This window comes from Periplaneta americana, chromosome 2 (assembly GCF_040183065.1).
Source record: "Periplaneta americana isolate PAMFEO1 chromosome 2, P.americana_PAMFEO1_priV1, whole genome shotgun sequence".
Taxonomy (NCBI): Eukaryota; Metazoa; Arthropoda; class Insecta; order Blattodea; family Blattidae; genus Periplaneta; species Periplaneta americana.
Genome location: NC_091118.1, coordinates 39886119 through 39913030, shown reverse-complemented (window position 1 = coordinate 39913030; position 26912 = coordinate 39886119). Strand labels below are relative to the sequence as shown.

The 26912-nt window shown below is 35.0% G+C and overlaps 2 protein-coding genes across 3 annotated transcripts in view; one reads left to right on the top strand and one right to left on the bottom strand.

Moving 5' to 3' along the window:
• The window catches only part of LOC138692833 (hemolymph lipopolysaccharide-binding protein-like), a 558083-nt gene that overhangs the window by 329975 nt on the left and 201196 nt on the right, over positions 1-26912 (top strand). The window lies entirely within an intron of this gene.
• Gli (carboxyl ester lipase-like protein Gli) overlaps positions 1-26912 on the bottom strand; it is a 100933-nt gene that overhangs the window by 5946 nt on the left and 68075 nt on the right. Inside the window, exons 3-12 of one of the 2 annotated variants that reach the window (XM_069815997.1) lie at positions 22182-22328; positions 20678-20831; positions 17449-17660; positions 14171-14341; positions 9971-10172; positions 6588-6775; positions 5157-5343; positions 2340-2445; positions 329-524; positions 109-224 (exon numbers count right to left, since the gene is read on the bottom strand). In XM_069815997.1, coding sequence (XP_069672098.1) covers positions 109-224; positions 329-524; positions 2340-2445; positions 5157-5343; positions 6588-6775; positions 9971-10172; positions 14171-14341; positions 17449-17660; positions 20678-20831; positions 22182-22328 — 1679 coding nt within the window. Of the gene's footprint in view, positions 1-98; positions 225-328; positions 525-2339; positions 2446-5156; positions 5344-6587; positions 6776-9970; positions 10173-14170; positions 14342-17448; positions 17661-20677; positions 20832-22181; positions 22329-26912 lie in introns of both variants that reach the window. The other variant, XM_069816006.1, reaches the window with a different exon arrangement.

Here is a 26912-nt window from a genome sequence, read left to right as displayed (position 1 = left end):
AGGCAGTCATGTCCAGTCCTCAAGGAACATCTGCTCGTCATCAGCTGTGTGCTAAAGGTAATTTGTAAATGTGCTGCTGCTGAGGTTGATTCATTTACCTTGGCTTACCTCTTTGCGTTCCTCCAGAGGATGCAGCAAATCACTACCAGCACTATCAACAGCAAACATGCGGACGTCACACTCCAGAAGGCAATCTGCAGGGGTTCTTTAGGTTCCCACCAATACTATGCCAGAGAGAGACCACTACTGTTATTGTTGTCACTAGAAATATTACGACTGAATTGACCTCAAAGATGCATACGTAAAAAACAATAATAATGCAACTGACCTCTGTTACTGGTGGATATGTTGGCACTAGGTGCCCAATTACTGTTGGTAGGTATGTGCTCCAGAAGGCAGTCTCAGTTTGTCTGTAGTTGAGTAGCACGCTTGAATTGAATGTTGTGTTGATGTTTAAGTACTTCAGCTGTCCCGCGCGAGCTACCTCAAAATGCAATCCCAAAATCTGAGTGTGTGTAGGATTCCTAAAGAAAAATGAAGGCTAAGGTCAGGCAAGGTAAAAATCAGACATACAAAGAACGTGGTAAATAAGAGACGATCTTACAATGTATATAAGAAGAAATATTTTCAGATTTATCCTCAATTTTCAACATTCACCATCAAAAATTAATGTAAGAAAAATTATATAAAATAAAAACAATATGCACAATTGATAATTTCGATAATAAATTTTCAAATCTGCCTCAAGTTTTCTTTCCAACTTGGACATTAGTTTACATAAACTATTTGACAGATTAAGAGGGGCTTTCGAGAATGTTTCAATAAGTGAAACAAATAAAATTGAGGTACCAATGCTTCAAAGATACCTCGAATCTATTGAAATTGATCCAGGTTCATAATACCGGAAAATGCTGAATCCATGTGGACTGCAATCAATTAAAATCGACGATCTGACAATGCCTCAAACTTAGTCAATTATACAGCAAAAACGGAGTTGCACAATTTGCTGCAATTGGCAACAAAAACATTACTGGTGGTATTATTATTGTAGTATTTAAATTATGTAGTTAAAAACAAATGTGCAATGGTAAGCAAGTAACTCAACTTTCTTTTTAATACTCTATGCTTAACGTTTAAGGTTCTTCAGTATATTTCAACTTAAATAAAACACCTTAATTAAAAAAAAAAAAACAGTCACGTATATCTATTCTCTATAGGATTTACCTGAATATTACGTTCTAATATAAGAAAATTTTTTTCTTATTTTATGGGGGAAGTACGCCATTGACCTGCAAATATTTAGTGAAATTCATTTTTTTATATCTCAGCCATTATAAAGCTAAATGAATAAAACTTTTCATGCTTAATATACATACATTACACTTTATAAAAACACTATTCAGAATATTGAAATAGCTAATAATTACTTGTAAAAATAATATCAAATTTGCATAATTTTTTGCAACTGTGAAACATTTACATAATAAAATATACAATTACCTAATTAAATATTTGCATAATACATCTGTTACTGGAGGTACATTAACAGAAAGCCACAATTTAAGTCACACAGTATTTGTGTGCACTCACAGTTGAGTTCTGGCGTCTTGTCAGCTCAAGTGAGTTGTGTGGATACAAAGGAAAGATTGTGACGGTGTCGTGTATAGTTCCTGGGGTAGCTCAGTCGGTAGAGCATTCGTGCGGTAAGCGAAGAGTTCTGGGATCGATACCCGGACCCGGAACAATTTTTCCTTGAAATTATTCATATCTGCATGATTCTTTTACCGGAATGCTTTAAAGAGCTACATCAACAACATAGTCTAGGATCTTTTTTTCTTCATCATTACCTTCAATATTAAATTTTCTAAAAATTTTTATTAAGAAAAAAATATTTCCTGAAGGAATAGGTAAAAGATCCTAGACTATGTTGTTGATGTAGGTTTTTACAAAGAATCATGCAGATATTTATCAATTGTAGATTTCATTATGTAGGCCTAAATGCTTCAAGGTTGTAAAAAAATTATGCAAATTTGATATTATTTTTACAAGTAATTATTAGCTATTTTAATATTCTGAATAGTGTTTTATAAAGTGTAATGTATGTATATTAAGCATGAAAAGTTTTGTTCATTTAGCTCTTATAGTAACTGAAATACAAAAAAATGAATTTACTAAATTTTTGCAGTCCAATGGTGTACCTCCCACCTTAAATTTGAAGTCTATATAGGGTTATAAAACACATCATCCATAACTATTTATCACAAAATAACCGAAACTTGAGATATATTTATAATATTCCTTACAAGTTTACAACATTGTAAAGTGAATTATATACCCACCCGTATCTGGCAAAATCAGTGTAAGCTTTCATAAAGAAATGACTCATGTTGCGATCATTGTCTGTCCACATATTCCGGTCCAGACGTGGTCTTGTCGGGAAAAATTCTGTGAAAATGAATATTATCAACATGAGAAATGATCTATTATTATCCATATTAAAAAGATGCAGGCCTTCAAAAAAAAAAACAACACAGACAAGAATGCATGCCTAGGTAAGATTATGATAAGTAATTTAGACCAAAAGTATAGTTCAGAAACACATTTCAATAGACACCATTAAACCATATCAGTAAAAAAAGCTTTGGATTGAAGATAAATATACTCCTCCTCCCACTAATCCAACTATCCATCCACCCACACAAAGCTGGTTTGCTACACGGATTATACTACTCATTGTAGCTCCCCATTTTCCTCATGATCCTGGGTAGGCACCGGTCCCATATCCTAACCGAATTTTCATGAAGAAATTTCTTCTCCCATGAAGACTCGAACCAGAGAGCTCTCCATACTGCCATTCCGAAGCATGACATCTTAACCCATGAAGCTATACATGGGATTGACTCCACTACTACTACACATTAGTCCTGGACCCAAAACAACATAGTGTCAGTGTGCCTGCAAAAGCCTGCACTTTTTAGAAAAATGAATTACGAGCATTTAAGGGGTATTTTTTTTAACTTTTTCCCTATTTGGTGTAAAATATTAATTTTTTGCATGTAGAGAGCTCATGGCTATAGCAACTCAACCAAATATAAATATTTTGAAAAAAATTATTTGGGGGCCCAGATTTGAAAAAAAAAATAATGTACCCAATGCAGGATTTCACTAAAACTGATATATCCAAGCCATTTTTAAAGATAAATTCAAACAGTTTTTTTTTTTTTTTTTTTTTAACAATTTACTTGTAAAAGCATGCTCTCTACAAACTGTCTGTAACAGAATTTTGATATTAGTTCCTACATTTATAAAATAAGCAATTAAAATTTAATAACACATTTTTATATTTCCTTTTTTTTTTTTTTTTTTCTTTTCTTTTCTTTTTTGCAACCAGACAGACATATTTTAAAAATAAAATCAATTAGAAAAATTCTGTTACAAAGAAAAGTTTCCTAATAATTTAGATAATGTGTATTCTAAATTTCATATATGTATCTTTAATAGCTCAGAAATTATATCCATTTTTGTCTGGAAATGTAGCAAAAAAATGAAGTTACCTGAAACAACAATCAAAGGTGTTATGTGATTTAAAAATCCAGAGCGCAGGAAGTTTAAAAATGGCGTCTCAACATTCGATAAAGGCACAAATACCTACAAAATGTTAAGCAATGTATTCCACACATATCACAGAGTATTTTAAAGAAAAATACTTTTTTTTTTTTTTTCGAAAATTTACTCACTTTCCACCAAAAAAATATCGTCCTCTCCCCTTAAAAGATCAGAATGGTCCAGGGGCGGCTTTTGGGGTAGTGCCAGTGTGCCATGGCACCACCAATGAAAGAAACAAAAAGTAATATCCTAGAAAGCAGTTGTAATAATTTATTTCTACACATTTTATTCGTATTTCATTTGAACGAGCGTGCGCACAGATCCGGATGCACTCTTGCAGCGTTTCTCCGAATGTTGGAGCCAATTCGGTGTGGCACTGTCTACGTCCATATAACACTGTACAAAAGGCTACTGATTCAAGTTTATATGCGTTTCTTATGGCAGACTTTGAGCCGAATTCAATTTGACTCAGTAGTTAATATTCCGCCCGCTAGAGCACAGTAATGCAGAAATTTCGCTAGATGGCAGGGTTGTTGGAGACGTTAGGAAGAATGATCAACTGCAGACTTGCACGAAAACACAAGTTAAAGTTCCGTGCCAAATGTTAATGTAATGTTGCCAATTCAAAACTAATGCACATAACTTGGATTTGAATGTGTAAATTATTATCCATAACTATACTGAATGCAGGGATAGTCATGGTTCTTTTTAGAAAGATAAATATTTTTTCATATTATGTAAAACTGTTTGTTAATGTTGTGTAATATTTGTTTTATTTTGCGGCAACTAAATATCGCTACACTGTTGTTATAGTATTGATGCTTCTGTTAACGATACATGAGATCTGTGCAGGACATGAACATGTGTTATTCAGGCCACTGCCTTGGATTCATCGGCCTGTTAAATAAAGTGCAAACGTGTTTGTTTATTATCTACATCACTGTTTATCTGGTGTGTTTTTGCCAGTAATTTTACTAGTTATAAAAGTTATTTGTATTTGACTAACAATACTGTGAAAGTTTTGATTATCTGTATCTGTAAATTTCGTTATTAGTTTCGGAAATGTTATTGTAGCTGTTACTAGATGCATTATTAACTGTATACCTGGTAAAATAGCTGGTTTAATTAATGTGTTTTATTTAACATAATGTAAACGTGAACTGCGATTATCAATTTCACTAGGGTAATTTGCGTACAACCTTTTTTCATTTTTGGCACCACCACCAGAATGCCTCACCGGCCACCACTGGAATGGTCTCTAAAATTGTTCCTAAAAATTGGAAGTTGATACATTTGCAGTCTTAATAAAGGAAATAACAATATTTTAGCACAGTGATATAAACACAAACAATTTTTCTGTGAAGTTTTTTCACTCTCCCATAAAGCTGATTTCAAATCACATAGTCATTTTTACAGGCACAGTGACGATAGGTTCTGTGTGAAGCAACATAATATGCTAAGTATAAATTACGAGGCTTCTGCACCATTTCTTTATTTAGTATATTCCCTTGGTTATGTAGTACCTCTTTACATTAAGTAATGATACTCGCCTATATCCATGAAGGGAGCACCAGCCAACAGATAATGTTCCGTGTCATGAGGTACCTTCCTCCACAAAGGCGCCTTGAAAGCTTCAATTGTAGTGTTTAGAACGTACAGATAAACGGGAACATTTTGTTCCACCAATAGCTTCGCCATTTTGTCGAAAGGTGCTCGATACAGGAAGTCTGAAAGCATCTGTGAAACATATTCCAAAATATTACATCATATCAAATCGAAGTTCTTCTACAATATACAATGTCGTCATCGTCATAATAATAATAATAATAATAATAATAATAATAATAATAATAATAATAATAATAATAATAATAATAATAATAATAATTTTATTTTTAATTATTTTATATATTATTAATATTTGTGTGCTGAACAACAGCCAGAGGCCAATTACAGTTCAGCACAATACACAAACAGAAGATACAAAGGTGCAAAAACAAATAAATAATATCTTAAATAAACAAAAACATACATAAATAAAATTGAGAACAAGAACAGTAAATACTAATAATCAAAACGAAACTATACCTTAAAAGGATCTAAATTGTGCCCATGCAAATTGGCATATTTCATGCATCTACAGACTGGAGAAAGTGATTTTGAATTTCTGTTATAAAAAATTTTTTGAAATCTTAAACCTTTTGAAGGAATACGAAGGCTGATATTGTTTATGATAGATTCACAATCAATATCACCCTTGATAACTTTGCAAAAAATTGATAAACAAGATTTTGACGTCTAGGATAAAGGCTACAACAGTTAAAATATTTACAGGTAATCTCATAGTTAAAGTCAGAGGAATTGGATATAAATCGAAAAGCACATAAGGAAATAAATTTTCTTTGAATATTTTCCAATTTAACCGAATCAGTTGAAGTAATGGAATTCCAGGCTACAGATGCATATTCAAGTTTAGATCGAACCAAAGTAAAGTATAGTATTAATAGAGACTCTGGAGTAGAAAAAGAATAAGTTATAGACCTTATTAAACCAAGCATTCTTATTGAATCATTATAAATATATTGAACATGATCGTGAAAGTATAATTTAGAATCGAATAATACACCAAGATCTTTAATAGAATTTTTCCTAATAATACAGACGTTATTAAGAGAATAATTAAATTTTATGGAAGTAGTTTTTCGTGAGTATGAAATGACAAAAACACATAATAATAATAATAATAATAATAATAATAATAATAATAATAATAATAATAATAATAATAATAATAATAATAGTGATGATGATGATGATAATAATAATAATAAAAAAATAATAATAAATTAATAAATCTTTCCATGATATTGTGTTTTCCTTCTGTAAATGGCTCCAGGGAAACTTACTTTTTGGACGGCACTCGTATATGAAATTAAGTTGTTACAATTCCCTAGGTTTTTCCTTTCAAGATTACTACTCACCTCTATGTATTTCTCTCTGATGTAATAGGTATTGTTGGGATCAGGCCAGTAGGTATACATATATTTTATAGCCTGATAGATGCCCTCTGGATTCAGGGTGTAGTTATAGCGTAACACCAACTCCCTGATCTTCTGGTCAACAAACTTGTTGGTAATTGTAAAGTCCGGCGCAAGTGTTTCATTTTCATCTGGCAATCACAAACAATAGACCATGAATACAACTATATATATATAAAGAAGAGTTATTTCACAGACATCAGATTCATTAAAAGGCCTTGATTTATTTTCTGTAGCTAAAACTAGAGCTTTAATTGGTGGTTTGATAACTTTTAAACACACTGGAAATGTTCAGTGGCCATTATATAGGATGAACCGTAAGTAATGTCATTAATTCCAAGAGGTTATTTCTTGAGTTATTTAAAATAAAAAAAGTTTAATACAATTTTGCTCCTTTGTGCTTCCTTTCCGAGAAAATAATTATTTTATATGAAATATTTCACAGCTTATTTTGGGAAAGTTATTGAATTAATTCCCAATAAGCTCAGTCAATTTAAGAGAGGAGTATATTATGATAATAAATGATAGAACGAATTTTAGTTTTGTTCTTTAAATGTGCAGAAATTTGATCCAGACAATGTAAGTTTTCGTTCCGCAAAGAAATTTTAAACCCTGTGTGCTGTGACAACACTCTGAAGCTGTCTGGAGAGATGTAGTCGCGTTTGCAAGAAATGGGTGAGACAACGAGAAATGGAAACAACACAATTTGCTTTTAAATATTGCTCGGGAAATTTGATTTCTTGTATGTAAGTTTACCAATTACTATTTTAAAAATTAAAGTGAGAGGGAATTATTTCTAATTGACTGAAGAAAATGCTCGTAGTACGACAAACAGCGATTGTTTAAATCATTAATTACATATAATGTAACATAAGTTTTTCTTATTGACTGTGTTCACTGAATATTTAATTAAAATATTGTTGTTGCCAATGCTTATGAAACTTGGATTTCCTTCATTCTCCTACGGACTTCCCAGTAGTAATTTGTAAGCTGAGATACTATATCAGCATTAATCTTTGTACTGCAGTAAGTGGTCTTTATACTTACTTACTTACTGGCTTTTAAGGAACCCGGAGATTCATTGCCGCCCTCACATAAGCCTGCCATCGGTCCCTATCCTGAGCAAGATTAATCCATTCTCTATCATCATATCCCACCTCCCTCAAATCCATTTTAATATTATGTTCCCATCTATGTCTCGGCCTCCCTAAAGGTCTTTTTCCCTCCGGCCTCCCAACTAACACTCTATATGCATTTCTGGATTCGCCCATACATGCTACATGCCCTGCCCATCTCAAACGTCTGGATTTAATGTTCCTAATTATGTCAGGTGAAGAATACAATGCGTGCAGTTCTGTGTTGTGTAACTTTCTCCATTCTCCTGTAACTTCATCCCTCTTAGCCCCAAATATTTTCCTAAGCACCTTATTCTCAAACACCCTTAACCTATGTTCCTCTCTCAGAGTGAGAGTCCAAGTTTCACAACCATAAAGAACAACCGGTAATATAACTGTTTTATAAATTCTAACTTTCAGATTTTTTGACAGCAGACTGGATGATAAAAGCTTCTCAACCGAATAATAACAGGCATTTCCCATATTTATTCTGTGTTTAATTTCCTCCCGAGTATCATTTATATTTGTTACTGTTGCTCCCAGATATTTGAACTTCTCCACCTCTTCAAAAAATAAATCTCCAATTTTTATATTTCCATTTCGTACAATATTTTCGTCACGAGACATAATCATATACTTTGTCTTTTCAGGATTTACTTCTAAACCTATCTCTTTACTTGCTTCCAGTAAAATTCCCGTGTTTTCCCTAATCGTTTGTGGATTTTCTCCTAACATATTCACGTCATCCGCATAGACAAGCAGCTGATGTAACCAGTTCAATTCCAAACCCTCTCTGTTATCCTGGACTTTCCTAATGGCATACTCTAGAGCAAAGTTAAAAAGTAAAGGTAATAATGCATCTCCTTGCTTTAGCCCACAGTGAATTGGAAACGCATCTGACAGAAACTGGTCTTTATTCATGATGGAATTCACGTTCAAGCAGAGTGTGTAGTGTGGCGAAGGGAGTATCAAAGAATTTGAAAATAAAATTGTTTGTACATCAGCATTGTAAACAGTCTTTATCATTAGTGAAAATCGTGCATAATATGCCACATTATCGTACTAGTGCCGTAAAATATTACCATGACAACTAAAACGTCATGACTTCTATTAAGAAGACATAACTTGTATCATAAAGTTAACATTATGAAACGATTTGTCAGTGCTATAATATTTAATATACCAAATTAGTCATAGCAACCTGTTTCTTCATAGACCATGATATCAAACTACACGTCATTATAAATCTGATACTAACACTAATGTTAACACAAAGTACACTTAGAATTGAGATATTTTTCATCATTATTGCACCAAAATGAGGCTGATTAACGTAGCCAAGTTCCAAACTACAAACAGTGTCCTACTGCTTAAGAAAGTTAATTTAAAACTCCATGATCTTAAATTTTTATTTTTATTTTTGAAATTTTCAAAAAATAAAATTACATTTTTCCTTAATGATATAAGGAAGGAAACTGTTTTCATAGCTTATTCAGTGTTCTTTTAGAAGTAAGGCAGTGAAAGAAATTTTGTTCGAACATAAAAACTGTGGGCAAGGGCTAAAACAAATAAATTTCAGTGTTCGCTTAAAAAAATTGCCCCTGCCCCCAAAAATATGAGGGGTTTATTTTGTGTAAAAATCCTTAATTTTGTCAAGTAATCAGGGAAAAGAAAGAGTTTTTAAAAATCGGATAAAAACTGCAAATTTTTCTCCCAAGGATTAAAATGCCATTTTTAACACTTTTATCATAAATTACTATTTTTTTTCTTTCTGCTACAATATAGCTGTGAATAGCTGCGTGATGTCTGAAAATAGTGTCACGAGAATGAGTGAACCTGTGAACATGTATGTATGTATCCAATGCCTACCCACTTCGCTTGCGTGATTCGGGTTCCGCATATTGCGGATAGATGGCAGGCCTGTGACTCATTTTCAAGTTGCACACCACTTTGGCGGGCCACACTATGCATGATGTGTATCTGTGGAGAGTTATATTGTGTACTAAGGTGAGTGTAAGTGTAGTGTAGGAATGGATGAGGATAATGATGAAGATGAGTAAAGGAGAAGGGGAAACCTGGTGCTAGAATGTAGCTTACTCCTGACCCTGCGAACATGGAACACGCAGATATCCAGGTTTAACTGTAGTTCTATACTCAAGAATGAAGGATCTGAAATTAACAACGCATTAAAAATAAAGAATGGATACTAACATATAAAATAAGCAGCTTCTTGTATTGTGACGCCACTCATGTATTGAAGACCAGAATTGAACTGCCTGCGACGAATCATTTCTTCAGGAGTGGCCCAAAGAAAATGCCAATCCCTCCCTTGCCATCCTTCGAACCAATCATCCCCTGGCACAGTAAAGTTCCCATCCAAGACTGGACCCCAGGGAAAGAGACCAACTTGAGGCTGAAATCACAGTAAGCAAAAGATAGCTGGAGGCTGGAGCATTGTGCTCAGTAACTGACTATGGAATGGAAGGGCATAGGATCAATCCCAAGCAGTAACTTTTGGCAGTCGTTTCCTGGAATTAAAGATGGTCGGAGCATAGTGCTGGCCACATTAATCCCTTCTCGTGTCAAGAGCGAGAAAATCAAGAAGTTCAATAACACTGCTTTATGTAGGCATGCACACATTACATCATAAGCGGAGCTATGGGGAGTTCTGGGGGTGCCTGGGTACTCAGTAATGAACTTGAGGACCTCTCAAAATACGACAATTTACTAAACTCAAAAATATTCTATAAGGAAATGTGTATATAATATAAATATATATATATATATATATATATATATATATATATATATTGTAACTTTTATTTTCAACAATAATGTGAGTTTTACTTCTAACCTTAATAACACACCCATCAACAATGGGTATTCCACTCAACATTACAACACAGTAGTCGTTATTGCACTCCACAGAACGACAATGACTATTCACGTTTATTATTGAGAAGAACAACAATGTATTCCTAATTTCAACTAATGTTCACAAAGCACTATTTACAAAACAAAACTGTCAGTTCTCAGTTTAAAATTCGTTCGCCTTGGCTAGTTCTTCTAGCTCACTCACTCAAGTTCACGGTATATCGAACCCCAAGCCTTCCAGATACAGTTCACTGCACTTTGAACCCAAGACTTCCGGATACGCCGCACTCGCCTGGATGCTGCCAGAGTTGCGGACCCACTCAAGTTTACTGCAACTCGAACTCAGATCCACTAACTAGCTTTCTCGCAGCTGATTATCTAACTAAAACTTCGAAGGCTGCTCGCGCTTTTATTTACTAAAGCACACGTTCTCGGACCTTCGATCTTCGGGAACAATCTGTTTTCAGACATTTTCCCTTATGTCCGTCCCCTCCACTCTGCGCCGGGCCCGTAGTTTATCTTGCCGCACCATACTTCAGCATTCGCCAAAGCCCGAGCCCCCACGTCCCGCGCCTCCTCTCCACCGGACGCGCGCGTATACTCCTGAGGCAACGAAAATCTTCCAGCACGGTTGCCACATTTTATATATATAGGGGAGAGTTGGGTAGTATCGGACATCGGGTAATATCGGACAGTGAGTTTCTTTCATCTACCACACAATGATAGTACCTGATTGACATGGTTACGTTTCTGTGATGTCGCATAGAGAAACGTAACCATGTCATTCAGGTACTACCATATGCTGGTAGATGAAAGAAACGCAGTGTCCAATACTACCCGATGTCCGATACTACCCGATTCTCCCCTATATGAGGCCTTGCCGTCCTCATTGAATAATCAAGACTATATGTAGTCAACATGTAGATAACTATTACTGAAGAAAAATTCGTTCCAGCTTCGGGAATCGAACCCAGAACCTCTCAGCTTTGCGTGCTGAATGCTCTTTCCATCTGAGCTATGTCGAGACCCGATTTTTTTAATTCAACACCTGCTTATAGTCAAAGCTAACTCCGGACCGGATCAGTATAACTTGTGTGTTTTGAGACAAACTCTCTTTTTCTCCTAGGCTAAGCAGATTCTTTCTATCCATCAATGAAGATGAAGCTGCTGATGAATTTAAGAACATGGTTTCTTTCCGGAGGTTTTTTTTTTTTTTGTTATAACGACTCTTAATAGCCTAACCAAATAATTGAAGCGTCGGCTGGAACAACGTTATAAGTTACATTTGGTAAAATTTACAGGAGCTGCAAAAACGTGTACACGTACAACGTTGTTCTTATAGGGTAGCAAACTTTTGAGTGGACAAATTTCACGTACTGCACTGATGGACAGTTGCAAGCCAAAGAGTATAGTAAGGTAACATGACATACAACATTATTACATGGAAACACGCCGAATGAAAATTTTGTAACTTACAACGTTGTTCCAGCCGACGCTTCAATTGTCAAAAAGTCTGGTGTTCTTGCTTTGTATATTTCATTTCTCTTAATCTTAATTTTCAATGTATGTTTATCTTCTGGTATTTATCGAAATAATTTAAAGAATATACCGGTAATAGTGATTCTAATTTATAAATCAGGAGATAAAACAACATGAATAACAATTACAGCAGAACCCCTTTTAACGAATCTTTAAGGAATTATTTTTTTCCCCCCTTAAATAGGAATTTTCCTTAAATTGGGGTTTACATAAAATGGAAACGAAAGGCTAAAATAACTAGTACTAACATGTGTATTAGCCATATACTAAACATTATAATCATTTAATTAGGCCTACAATAAATGTTAGCTGTAGGCATGTAAAGGAGAAACACGTGGAATTTCAAAAATAAATATGGAGAAAAATGACAATAATATTGAAAAGCCATCAATGGTGTAATCCTATTATCCCCCTTGGTAGCAGGAGGGACAGGGGCGGCCCGTCCTTATGTGCTACAGTGCTACAGCACAATGATAATTTTTGCTCAAATAATGTATTTGTAATACCATAGTACTTCATCTGTCATTTGACAATTTCCCGTGGTTATGTTCATGACGGGTTATAGAGTGTTTAGTCTTCGCTCTTTGGTGCCTCGGGGATTCGTTGTGCTACTCAAAACTCTATGAGAATGTAGACAATTAATGCGCATGTGTGAAGCTGAAATAACTGCTCTGATTGGCTATTTTTACGCGGGGAAGTGCTGTAGTCAGCTTCAGCACAACACAGCTTGGAGATTGCAAAAGTAAAGCGTAACGAAAGAATGCTTGTTTGTGGAAGAACTCGGAACTATTTGCTACGTATTTGGTAATTCAAGTGTCCGACTGCTGCTGCCATCTACCAGTGTTTTGAGGTTCCTCCTGAATCAGTCGGCAAGCGACGGAAAATGGAATCCGAAAATTGAAGCCAAAGAAGTATGTGACCGTATAATTCAGGAAACGACTCATCATTTCCAGTCTTTAAGCTACCTAGATACAACAAAATTGTTAAACAGCAAATTTTTTGACAATTTTTTGCATAATTTTCCTGAACGCGAACTTGAAGTTGCTGTCAACAGCTATACTATACTGAAAAAACGAATGTTAAAGACACAGCTTGGAGTTCTATATGGAAGACTCGACTTCCGAAATATAGATGGAGCTGTTCAATTGTTACAAAACATAGCCTCAACAATTCACAGAATCCATTCTGTGAAGTAACGAAGTTGTTAAATATTTTGGTTACAATACCAATGACCACTGCTGAGCCAGAAAGATGTTTTTCTTTCTTTAAACGCATAAAAACGTTTTTAAGGAACACTATGTCCCAGGATCGCCTCACTGCTCTTGCAATACTGTCAATAGAAAAGAGTATAATATCCAAGATTGAGGGGTTTAACGTTTAACACCAGGGTAATAGACAAGTTCTGCAGTAGGAAGGAACGTCGTATGGATTTCATATTTCATCACTAGGCGAGTCTCAAATTACGATAAATAAATATAAGTGTATACAGTAGGCAGATATAGAGATTGTAGCACACTCATTATTTTGACCACCAGCCGCTACTGAGGAGGGATAAAATAATTTAAAGGAAAGGGCCCTGTTAAGTACAGAACTGTTGATTTCCCCATTTCGACGACCTGTGACATAACCACATGGATGGACAGTAATGCTATTGTATAGACCTACTGAAAATACATATAACGTTTCTCTTACTATATTGGACATAAAAATGAACAAATACAATATTATCCAATATGTAAGAATACAGGAAACTACATTTTTACCAGGCCGTAGTTCTAGGTCACAAAAATTGTGGTATGAGGGGCACCCCCTAATGAAATTCTCTACCTCCGCCTATGATTGCATATATTTACTTTACTATGGATTCTATGCTATAAAACTTATGGTCTATATTGTAAGATATTTTAACAAATAATACATAATTGTTTCTTACAGAAATACTTTAACTGCATAGATATATTCTTATATGTTATCTGTATTGAACTTAATTATAAATACCTGGAATTCTGCATTGGCAATTTCAACGAAGCTCCTTCCTTGTTTCAGACAATTAACCAGTTTCCATGAGGAGTCAAAACTGCAACCGAGGTGCTTGGCAAATACTCTGCTAGTGTTCTGAGCCCGATAGCGGTCTACTATGAGCGCCCAGTCAGAAACAGCGGATCCACTCTGTAATAAATACAACTAGTTGTCTTTAGTGAAATCTCTTATAATTAGGGATGTGACTTTTTGGTATTAACGATATTCGCGAAATATGTCAAAAACTTAATTTTATGCATGGAAAATCCAAATCCCTTAAAGAAAGTCCAAAATTAAGTGGAATATCTCCGCAGGTTTTCGCGAAATTAATAGAAATCCACGAAATTACTTTATAATCACGATATTTTCAACAAAAACAGGTTTTATGGAGAATTCGTATGAAAAATGACACTTTCTTCCAAATAAAACGTGAAAATTTTCTTTGTTATAAAAAATATAACGTTTATAATATTTCAACATTCAGCATTACATGCATGTGAAATCTGGCAACGATGTACGCATAGTTTCAGAGACTACTCACAGGGAGTAGCACAAGCAGACAATGGTCATTTGTCTTTCCCGCAGCAACTGCCTCACAAAGGCAGTGCCGTCATCTCCTCACAGTCGAATCAAATTGAATTATGAATTTAATAATTAATGATGCAAACAATTTTCTGTTAGTTTCAAAGGACTTGTTTCAATAATAAATAAAAAATATTCCCATAAAGATTAATTTTTGGTCCTACAGAATTATCTGTTATGGTTGCCATTGGTTATTAATTTATAGACTTGCTTTTTGCGTAACTGTGAAATATAATTTAATTATATTATTATTATTATTATTATTATTATTATTATTATCATTGTTAATTTTCATTATTATTATTATTATTATTATTATTATTATCATCATCATTGTTAATTTTCATTATTATTATTATTATTATTGAAATCCTTGTGCTATTCTATTATTAGCTTACAGCTGTTGGCTAGCATATATTGTTGTTGCTATTATTATTATTATTATTATTATTATTATTATTATTATTATTATTATTATTATTATTATTATTATTATTATTATTATTATTATTTGACAATGGTCCGCATAACTAGTCACCAAAGTAATGTAGACTTACCGTAATAGTTTCAGTATTTAACACAGTCAAGTTACGAAAGTTGTTAATTTAACAAATTTAACAATATCATTACTTACTTACTTACAAATGGCTGTTAGGGAACCCCCAGGTTCATTCCCGCCCTCACATAAACCCACCATCAGTCCCTATCCTGTGCAAGATTGATCCAGCCTCTATCATCATATCCCATCTCCCTCAAATCCATTTTAATATTATCCTCCCATATTGTATGGTGTCGTAACAAGCTGTTTTTTACGGTGATGGCTTGTTAGCCCTTCACCCAACCCCAAGCTGGAGGACCACCCCCTATCGGCTGTCCACAACTGCTTATTCAATATATTCGCAGCTATTCTGGAGGCCGTCTCCTCTATCTGCAACCTGAGGACGTGCCATGCCATGGTGACAGGGATCCACAATATAATTAGTGTTATTATTATGTATTTATTCATTTGACAATGGTATAAAATCCCGCCAAAGTAATGTAGGCCTACCATTTAGTTTCATTATTTAACACAATCAAGTTACGAAAGTTGATACTTTAACAAATGTAACAATATTATTATTATTGTTATTATTATTATTATTATTATTATTATTATTATTATTATTATTATTATTATTATTATTATTATTATTATTATTATTACTACTACTACTACAAGTGCAAGAAAATAAATAACATTTTATATTATACTAAATAGAAGAAACCTATAGGAAAGGAACGTGTTAAGTCAATTTTGTTAATTTTTTGGGAGGAGACAATTTTAGACTTGAAGCTCTTAATGTAAAAGTAAAAGCGACTGAAATAAAAACAATAATATCGCAACGGTTAAGTACGTTTTTTTCATGGGCGTTTAATGGAAAGACAGTACCCAGGGTCTGCTGAAATCTCGTATTGACAATAAATGAACTTAATATGTTCTTTTCTCGTGGTCTTCCAATAGCTGTAAATAAATAATCATAACACTCTTTCTGCTGTAACAGTCAACTGATAAACGATATTATCAGCTATAATTACTTTCAGTGGTGCATTATTATCTGCTGATAACGATACTTAATTACAGGCAACCTCCCTACTGACACATCAATTCAACAATACATAGGTAGTATAACATTGGATCCAATTATTTTATATGAAAGCTTGGTAATGAATAGTAAAACGTGACATTATTTCTTAATGAACAATATTTGTTTCCTGTATGGTACAATAACCAAAATGATGCTAATTTAAGCTCATTTTATTACACCCTCAATTGTTCTTAAATTATTCAGTTTCTCAATAGCAATTAATGCTTTAAAACAGCGCTGCAAACAGAAATATGTATTACATATATACACAATAAGGTGTGGGCTACAAAATAAATGCCGAGTCGAAGTTGTTACCGATTTGAAATATTATTGTGTTACGAGATCTTCGCTTAGGAAACAATAGAAGTAGAGATACACAGAAGGCTTTGCAATATTAATGCCATCAAACAGTATACTGTATATCCAATTTTCAGTTCTGTATCTGTAATTATACTAGAATTTTATATTTATATTTATAATAAAACTGATAATTTTTTTGTTAATAGGGCCTACAATATGAAAAACATTGTCCGTGGTATATCGATTGTAACAATGACAGCATCCATGAATAATAAGGAAGGCTATGGAATACATATAAACTGCAGTTTCACTATTTTCGAATAGTATTCTTATTAATGTTGTAAAATGAAAGTATATGAATAATTTAAAATCAATTCATATTAAATAATAAAGTGAACATGTTATAAAAGTCGTATTTACTTGTTTTTAAAAAACTAATCTCAGGAAAATAGCTTTCCACCTCGCCATGTTTGCTAAAGTCTTCAGAAAACGATATAATTTCATATCGACATTTGTTTTTCAGTCCAGTAGGCTACCAGGATCCAAGCTAATGGGTGCCTCAACCTCAGAATAATGGCCGAAGTAAGCAGAGGCGCAAATGTAATAATAATAATAATAATAATAATAATAATAATAATAATAATAATAATAATGACGATGATGATAATAATAATGATAATGATAAGAATATTGATGACCTCTAACATAGAGCACAAAATACGTAAAATTTATAAGACTGTAGACTCTGACCTGCGCAATGACTTTGCTGACATACTGCCTTGTGCGTGGTGCAACCATCAGCAGTCCTGCAGAAGCTGCACCTGCACCTGGTCCAAACAGAGTGATCCTGTCGCGATCACCGTTGAAAGAATCTATGTTGTCATACACCCACTGCAGGGCCAGTGCTTGGTCCAGTATGCCGTAGTTCCCTGGAGAATCTGCGTCACCTGTACTCAGAAAACCTGACAACAGAATATACACGTAACTCTTTAGTATACTGATTGTTTTTTCCAGAATGTACACTACCGGTCAAAAGTTTTTGATCAGCTATGAAAACAACTATATACTTTATTTCAATGTACAAACACATCGGACAAACTAAATAGACCAACAAAATAAATATTTTCTCTCTCTAGCATTATGATATGATAGAATATTCAAAACGAAATCCCTGTTTTAACCACAAATCCATAGTTGCGATAGGTGATTGAAAACTTTTGACCAGTAGTGTATACTTCAACCAATTAAAAGTAAAAGAGTGTATAATTCCAGCATTTTCAATTTTTGAGCAGGGGATGAGGAGTTTATTCGAGTGGCCACAACTTCACTGAAGTGGACAACACTCCCCTCAAAGTCGAATCGAAGTGCCGATAATTATATTATATATTTTTTAATGTTGCAAACTGAATTATATTCCTGAGTGTTTTCGTCCATTTCAGATTTCGAGCATTCTTAGCAAGAGTAAAATATCAAGTAACACACAACAAATACTTGTATACCTGTTTTTTAAGATGGGATATGATAGTTAAGTGGCCGAGCTTGGAACTTCAGCGCTATGTTACCAATATGGACTACCATGCTGTCAGCTGATGGAAGCTAGCAATTGACGTTAGATGGCTGACGTTAAAACATTAATTGACAATTGATGCGAAGGTAAAAAAACAATACAAAAATCGACAGAAAATCAAAGACGAAATATATCAATGCTAACATTATGTGCACAATAAATTTCGCCAAGAGAGCTATTAAGCACTTGCCAGGGAACTGTAACTTTGTCAATTCGACCGTTGTTACCATAGCAACAGACCTCCACCCTATATGTGACATTCAGTTGTTTTTCCGATCCTAACGTTACTGTCATGTCCCATCTTTTAAAAAAAACAAGTATAACATCAATCACGCTGTTGTACAAAACGTTAATAGTTACTCAGGAAGAGAATCGACAACATAGCAAGTTATGTGAGCGTTGGCATGTAGACCCAGTGCTAGCTCTTGAAATAAATTGGTACTAATATAGCTTTAGGTAGGCCATACCCTTCTGAAATTCAATGGGCAGGGTATATGGTTCCATTTAAAAGTATTACCTGTGAAATAATAATTTTGGCACTTAGACCCTTATGAAACTAAACGCTTCAATTATTGACTATTGTAATTCCTGGCTTGCACGATATGTTGACTTCCGAGGACTCTTGACAAATGTTTCTCGTACACACTCGACAGTCTTGCCTGACAGTCCCAGTTGGTTTGTTCATTTCACAGCACACAGGCAGCCCATTCTGCCGGAATTAGTTCTACCATTCATGAATGTTGTTATATCTACAGGTGCTGTGTTACACGTGGTATGAAACTTGTATTGTACCGTCAAAATTGTTTCAGACTTCGCAAATTCCATGATATAGAAAGCTTTCTTTTCCCCTATCCGCGCCATGTTTCGTCACAACTGTCATCTAGTGGTTAAAACTGCTAACATGTCACAGTTCTCATTACGATTAAAAATTTGTATAAAGTCTCTATCTAATAATATAATCCTTTCAGCTGTGTCTGTCTTCTTAGTTGCACTGCTGGATTTGGAAATCTCGAAAGTCGTTATGAATCACACTGTACTTAAACGTGGTTCCTAGGAGAATAAAAATTGCGAGCAAAAAGCACATAAACAAAGATGTTCATACAGTGGCGGCTCCTGCATATTTCTTAAGAGGAGGAAAGAAGTTAACAGCACGAAATTACACCTTCTTGAATGAAACATGCTACAAATTAGCCTACATGCATACACGTAAGACCAGGTAGTGTTGGGGTTGGCCTTCCCTTCGGTATAGCAATAATATGTTCTCGTAAACTGAGTTTCCTAAATTGTCCAAAATATATTGTTTTCACTTCCATTCATTGTTGAATAATTGCGCAAATTAACAATTACAAGGAAATTCACAACCTCGTAGCATTTTTCGAGCATACTACAGCATCACACATGTTGGAAGAGACTAGCTACTAACTCGTAACCGGAACCGTTTTACGGAAATGGAAATGGGAAATAATCTGAGGAAAGCGAGAACACTGCACCCACCCACGTGGTCTGTGTTGTCACATGCACATTTTACAAGTTCAGTATCACATGCTTTTGAAGAATGTCCGTTCTTGTAAAGTCATACTATAATTATTGTTCAAAGCTGCCAGTGGCCGATTAATTTTTTATGTTAAAAATGATGTAGTTTTGAGTACCTACTTTCAATTTCAAATATATTTGTACAAAACTGACAACTTGGCTGTTGTCCTGTCTAGTAAACAATGAATAGAAATGAATTTCAGGGACCAACTACGTAGAACTACTTCCTCTTTGTTTTACATAAACCCGACTTCAACTTTCAAATATCCACGAAAGTTTCAAACCATATATATAAAGTGTAATGAATAATATTTTTGATTTATAATTAAAAAAAAAAGTTTATATGATGTCTTTCATAGCGTTGCGTTAAAACTGTTTTTGTTGTGTCTCCTCCTAGATGTGTTATAGTCCGGTTGAATGCAACATCGTTAGATGGCAGCGGTAGCGAGCTTGCTGCACGACCAGTCGGTTTCTATTTCCCGCCCATGACTGATTCAGAGGAGGATCTCCTCCGTCTCCGTTCATTTACTTGTTTTAAAACTCTGCTTCTTTCTCTGGCCGCTAGTGCGCTGTTGTCTATGTGTGTTAACTGCAATAGAGGAGGAATGGAGTGCCTTTCCTCCACACAGACAATCTCGCATCTTTCTCACAGTTTTCTACAGCACATGAGCGTGCGTCGTTTAAAACTCGTTCAACCTAGTTATTCTTATAGCTGTGAACTTAAAAATTATCGAATCTTCCTCGAATTTCAAGGCACATATTTTATTTGGTATTTACTTTCAAAAGAAGAAAATGTGAGGAGGACGTTCCTCCCTTCCCTCCCCCGAGGAACCGCCACTGTGTTCATGCCTCTCAATTCAATAGCAAGTTCTAGCTTACCTAATGCTCCAAGTCTGTAGTTGATTGTAACCACCACAACCTCGTAGAAAGCTGCCATCACATGTCCAGGGAACAAGTTCGATGCCCCTCTGATAAAATCGCCTCCATGGATGTAAAACATGACAGGATACTTCTGCGCAAGTCCTGACTGAGTCTGCAAAGGAAATAAAGAGAGATGAAACAAAAGTGATAAGCAAGTGCACGTTTCTGAATTTGAAAACCAAACCAACTGACGATTATTACTATTTTGATAAATGACATATTTAGAAATAACAAATGGTGTACAAGTCTTCCTTATAAAAAAATTCGAAATTAAATAAAAACAATCCAGAAAGTGATCTATAATAATAATAATAATAATAATAATAATAATAATAATAATAATAATAATAATAATAATAATAATAATAATATGATAATAATTTGTTATTAATTTCTACACTTAGCCCTATACAGTATTATTCAATTAGCGCTGCGTAACTTCAAAATAGACAGATAGGTCATGCAAGTTCATCGTCTAGTTGACTTTTTTAGTATTGGCCAAAAAAGGTTAAGAAACCTTGAATTAGACAAATTAGAAAAATCTACTACGAGTTTAATGAAGCGTTAATCTTAACGATTTTCCAAAAATGTCGTAACGAACAATTAATCACAGAAGAAGCGTCAATTCTCTACCCACAAAACGCGACGGGTTATAGAGAAAGTTCTTAAAGGAAGATAGAACTCTACAGCATTGCCACAATGTGCACATTGTCGTTATAGAAAATATTCTGATTTATCCTTTATGGTTGGGCGAACGAAAAAAGTTGCTTAAAACTTTTTAAAATGATAATAAAGTCTACAATTGGTGTGAGGGAATAAGTTCCCTTCCGCTCTATATAATGGTGCAGAAATAGCAAACCACTTGCATTGGGTGAAAATACAGGGCGTTTAGTAATGTAAAAGACTCAATATACAAAATGTTTCGTAGCATAAGAGACTCAATTTACTGGTGGATAGGATACAAAAACAATGCAAAAAGATCATATAAACATTTGTCCTATTTGATCTTGGTTCCAAGTTATAGTAATGTTTTTTATGTTTGTGATGTGGAGCAGCTTACCGTTACAGAAAGTGCTCAAAATGGCCACCTTCAACCTGAATACAAGCCTGTAATCGTGGTGTCGTAGACTGTCAGATGTTTGCCGGATAAGTTGATAACCGTCCTTGATGCTCTGACGAAGTAGTTCAATGTTGGGAATTGGTTGTGAATAAACAAGTGATTTCATGCGGTCCCACAAATAAAATCTCAATGGGTTTAGGTCTGGAGAACGCGCAGGCCAGCCAACAGTAAACAGTTCGGGAAATAGCGCGTGTGTACAGTTCAGTTGGTTTTTGCTCGGCAACAGAAACACATGGAACAAATGCGTACGTGAACTTTCTTCAATGTTTTTGTGGCTCCTGTCCACTGATGAATTGGGTCCCACATGTTACGAAACACCCCTTATATTGTAAAAATACTTACATTGGGTGAATATACGTTGAGGTACAGGCAATCTTCATCCATGGCCAAGATTCCTTTCGTACCACCAATATATCTTGAAGGCTGTGGGCATGCAGGGCCAAAATCTACAGCCTGGATCAACTGTGCACCAAGATGTCTCCGAGGAGGCTGAAATAAAAGCAGAAAATAACCATAATAAATAGACAAAAATAATAAAATATGTTTGCATGTATGTACGTTTTATACATACTATAAAATCGAAACTATTATAATTTGAAACAGACACACTATTAACAAAACAGCTAGAATAGCTCGAGTGTCTGCTATCCACGCTGATAACTAGGGTTCGAATCGCGATGCTTCTAAATATGGAACTTGTCGTGGGCAAAGACGGCGGTTTTTAGACGGTTACTTAGCGACGCTGTATCAACTGCTAGGTTATTTACGTCGACGAAATCTCTGATAACGAGATGGTATTTGACGAAATGAGGCCAAGGATTCGCCATGTCATTATCTGACATTCGCCTTATAGTAGGAGAAAACCTCGGAACGACCCAACGAGATAATCAGCTCAAGCAGGAATCTAATCCACGCCCGAGCGCAGCTTTGGATCAGCAGATAAACGTGCTACCGTCTGATCTATATCAGTGGCTCAAAGACAGTATGCAGTGTTAGGCTTCTGAGGGGTACTCCAGTTTCCTCTACCAGCATTCAACCAATGCTCTAATCTCTATCGTATGTTTAGTCAGAAGTCCGAAGACAGATTGACACCAATAAGGGATCACTCATGAGGATACTAAGCCAGGAAATAATAGAGTAGGATGACCAGTTCCTTTCCCCCTCCATTGCATACATCGCTGACTAGTTACATATTTGATATTACATTAATCAGACTTCTGATGTATATAAACAATTTTATTGTTCTTCCTCTGACATTTATATCGTCAAATGAGATATAAGTTACTACTTGATAATAGATGTACATATTAGCCAGAACCTCAACCAGAGATAGAATGCTCTATTAATAATCATAATCGTCATACATACTGGTGGCCTGGGTAGCGCAGTCGGTATAGCGCTAGGCTCCTCTGATCGAGGTTGCGGGTTCGATCCCGGCCCAGGTGATGACATTTAAGTGTGTTTAAATGCGACAGGTTCATGTCAGTAGATTTACTGGCATGTAAAAGAACTCCTGCGGGACAAAATTCCGGTACACCGGCGACGCTGATAAAACCTCGGCAGTTGCAAGCGTCGTTAAATAAACCATATTTTTTTTTTAATCGTCATACTAGTGCACTGTAGACAAAACCCATGATGCACTTACGGCCTTACGGAAACACCACGACGGCAAAGATCCTATAATTACAGCACATCCATCCTAGATGGTGACGCCACAGTCTAGTATTTACAGTCACGAAGCTCGAGTTGTTGAGGGTACTAGGAACAATAGACTGTGCCGGTACTATTTCGCATTGTATGTGATGAGGCGATAGTAGCGATCATAGTGGTTAGCAACTATCTATGGATGCATATTCCCTACGTATTGAACTTCGTGACTGTATACGAGTATGCTAGACCAGAGGTCTCCAAAAAGCGTATCGTCATTCGATGCTGCCCGCCGAACACAGTGTGCTGTAAGGCTAGAGAAGGGGAAGAGACTCGTACCTCAACGGATGGGACCGATCAGTGGGGGATCGCGGCAACGGTCTGCTTATGTTTACAAATAATAACATCAAAAGGATAAGAAATATCATACGCTTGTATATTATTTTGACATATATGAAGCTGGAGCCCCGTCTGTTGCTATTGACACAAGCCATTGCAAATTCAACCTCTTCTGTTCTATGGTGCCTTTCAGTGCCTGGAAAAGATCTTCTCCAGTTGTATTTTGTAATTACATCTAGAAGACATTCAGACACAGTAAAATGTTCATTAACTCCTCGGATAAAAGTGGCTAGGTGAGCTTTGTCATTTCTATCTGTGCTTTCGTCCAATGCAAGTGAGTAAGCTACAAACTGATTAATTGTAGTTTCGACTTCAGATTTAATTACATTTACAATTTTGAAATTCCTTCTCTGAACTGTAATTGGAAACAATTAAATTTTCTTAAACTTTGACTTTGTTCTGGACACAATATTTTAGTAACGTCCTGTATGCACGATTTTACAAATGATGCTTCTGTAAAGGGCTTCATTGATTTTCCAATATTCCAAGCTAGAACATAGCTAGCAAGAAGCTTTTTTTTTTTTTTGTTTAAGACGTGTGTGATTTGTGTTTGTACTTTCTTGTTTTATATTTATCAAAATATATTTAGGCCTCTGCGTTTCACCTAAAATTAAACGAAAAACTGTATGTTTGTCATGTAGAACTGAGTGTAAACGTATTGTAATATACTGATTATTATGTATAACCAACAGTTATACAGATAGCCCCAAAATAAATTATTTTCACATGTCCAACATGCCTGTAATTGTATATTCTTTGTGAAGAGTCGAGTATTGTCGTCGTATGCTGAATTTTAATACACCCTTAAGAATTTTCGAACAAATTAAGCATATCACATTCTCCCCAGTAATACAAAAAAATTTCTCTTCCTACTCATCTTTGAATGTACTACGTCCATGATTAGAAGACGTTGTGAAACGGTGGAACACTCCGACCAACACAATGATAATGACAGTCCGCCACTGCTCTTCGTTTGCGCATAAACATTGAATACAGTACAGGTGGGGATGGGTGAGGCGAAGCGCACTCATTACGTACTGGCTTCGGTTCCGTTCAGGGGCTTACTCGCGAGAAGGCTTTTGGAGACGTCTGTGCTAGACTGTGGTGACGCTTTGGTGAATGGCGATTGAATATGAAGTATAGGCATATATATGAATGTGGCTATTTCAGGCAGACAGGAATGTAACTGGCAACATGAGAAGCTAAATTATTTTTGGAATGCACAAAATTTGTGGAAAAGTGTCATCCTTTACCACGGTTTGTTTAACTATTGACGATGACCATCTACAGTTTTATCCATGGTGGTTAGTGTTGCCAACCGTCCGGTTTTATTTTCTGTTGTTCGGTGTCCGGTTAAATAGTTTGTCCGGAAGCCATTTGTCCGGTTTTCAGACAATTTTTCATTTATACAAAATTTTACAGTAGTTATTTAATCTTTCTTTTAAGGGGTTAGGTACAGCTTACAGCAGTAAAATTTTTGAAAATATTCAACATTTTTTCCTCCATTACTGTACCTTGTATAAAAATTAAAATTGGTATGTGTAAAACACTGTCTTTCTGCTATATGAAAAAAATATTTTTACGATTTAAAAAAAAAGTATTTATATAGATATATATATATATATATATTTTTTTTTTTTTTTTTTCCCAAAATTCAAAACGGTGGCAGTTCACTGTGCAGTGATGAAGCGTTTCCCTCATAACTCATAAACCTGTTAACTTTTTCATGTTCTCTCTCTTTTATTTTATTGCTGAAACGCATGTTTACAGTATAATACTCTTTCAACTACATTCTTTAATAAATAATGTTTTTTATTTTATGTTAGAAGAAAATACTGATATTTAACCATTCTTTTAAATGAATTTATTTTTTATCAGATAATCTAACAAAGTTAGAGAAGTTATCTTGCATCATATTGTAGATATTATATGCATAAATATACACAAAAGGTTTCATCACAGAATATTGGATCGTTTTTTAATCCTGTGGGAAACGCTTCATCACTGCACAGTGAACTGAATTTTGAAAAAAAAAAAATGTAAATAATTATTTTAAATAGTAAAAATATTTTTATCATATAGCAGAAGGACAGTGTTTTACACATATTAACTTTCATTATTGTATTAAATACAGTACTGGAGGAAAAAAAATGTTGAATATTTCCAAAATGATTATTCCCTCTGTTTATTTGTCTTTTCCCTCAGTAATATTTGGATTCAACAGACAGCTTACAAGCATTTACAAATTTTCAACTTGTTAATTTAATTCGTTATTTCTTATTTAGAGCCCTCGAAAACACGGGACTCATAGCATATTTGGTACTAAAGCTAATCTGGCATTGGAAATACTGAACCACATCTCACACTTTCTATAAACATTATTATGTATTCGGTTTTCTAGTAAAGAAAAGTTGTCAACAATAATGGAGGTCGATAGTTGAAGTGATCGATTTTATCAAAAGTTTTAGAATCGTTATTCACTGCTTGTTCGAAGCATTATGAGTTGTATCTTCTCGTTATCCATATAACAGAAATATAAGAAAATAAAAACATGATTCGTTGTGCGCTGGGCTTCAAGGATCTGAGAACTGGATCTTACGAACAAGACAAGCTATGGCGGGCGGCATGGTATAAGAAAGGTGCGCCGTGCTACAGGGCCAATGACCCGAGTACACACTAGCCATAAAGCTAACGTGAAAACCGCTGCCATAGCAACGAACAGCATAGAAATGAACAGACCACGTACTATTTATATTTATTAAATATACAGATGCGTGAGACCTAAAGCCCGGTTCAGATGCAACGAAGACTGAACACTGAGTTGCCGCAGTGCCGGATTTAGGCCTAGGCAACACAGGCAGTTGCCTAGGGCGGCAATTTCCAGGAGGGAGGGAGGAGGCATTTTCTCTCTCCTCTCTTCCTTTTTTTTACAGTGAAATTTGTTTTGAAACACTTGTTGGTAAATCTTTTCTGAAGTTTGTTCTTGAACACCTTGTGGAAGTCTGATATTGTTTTGTTATCGCACTG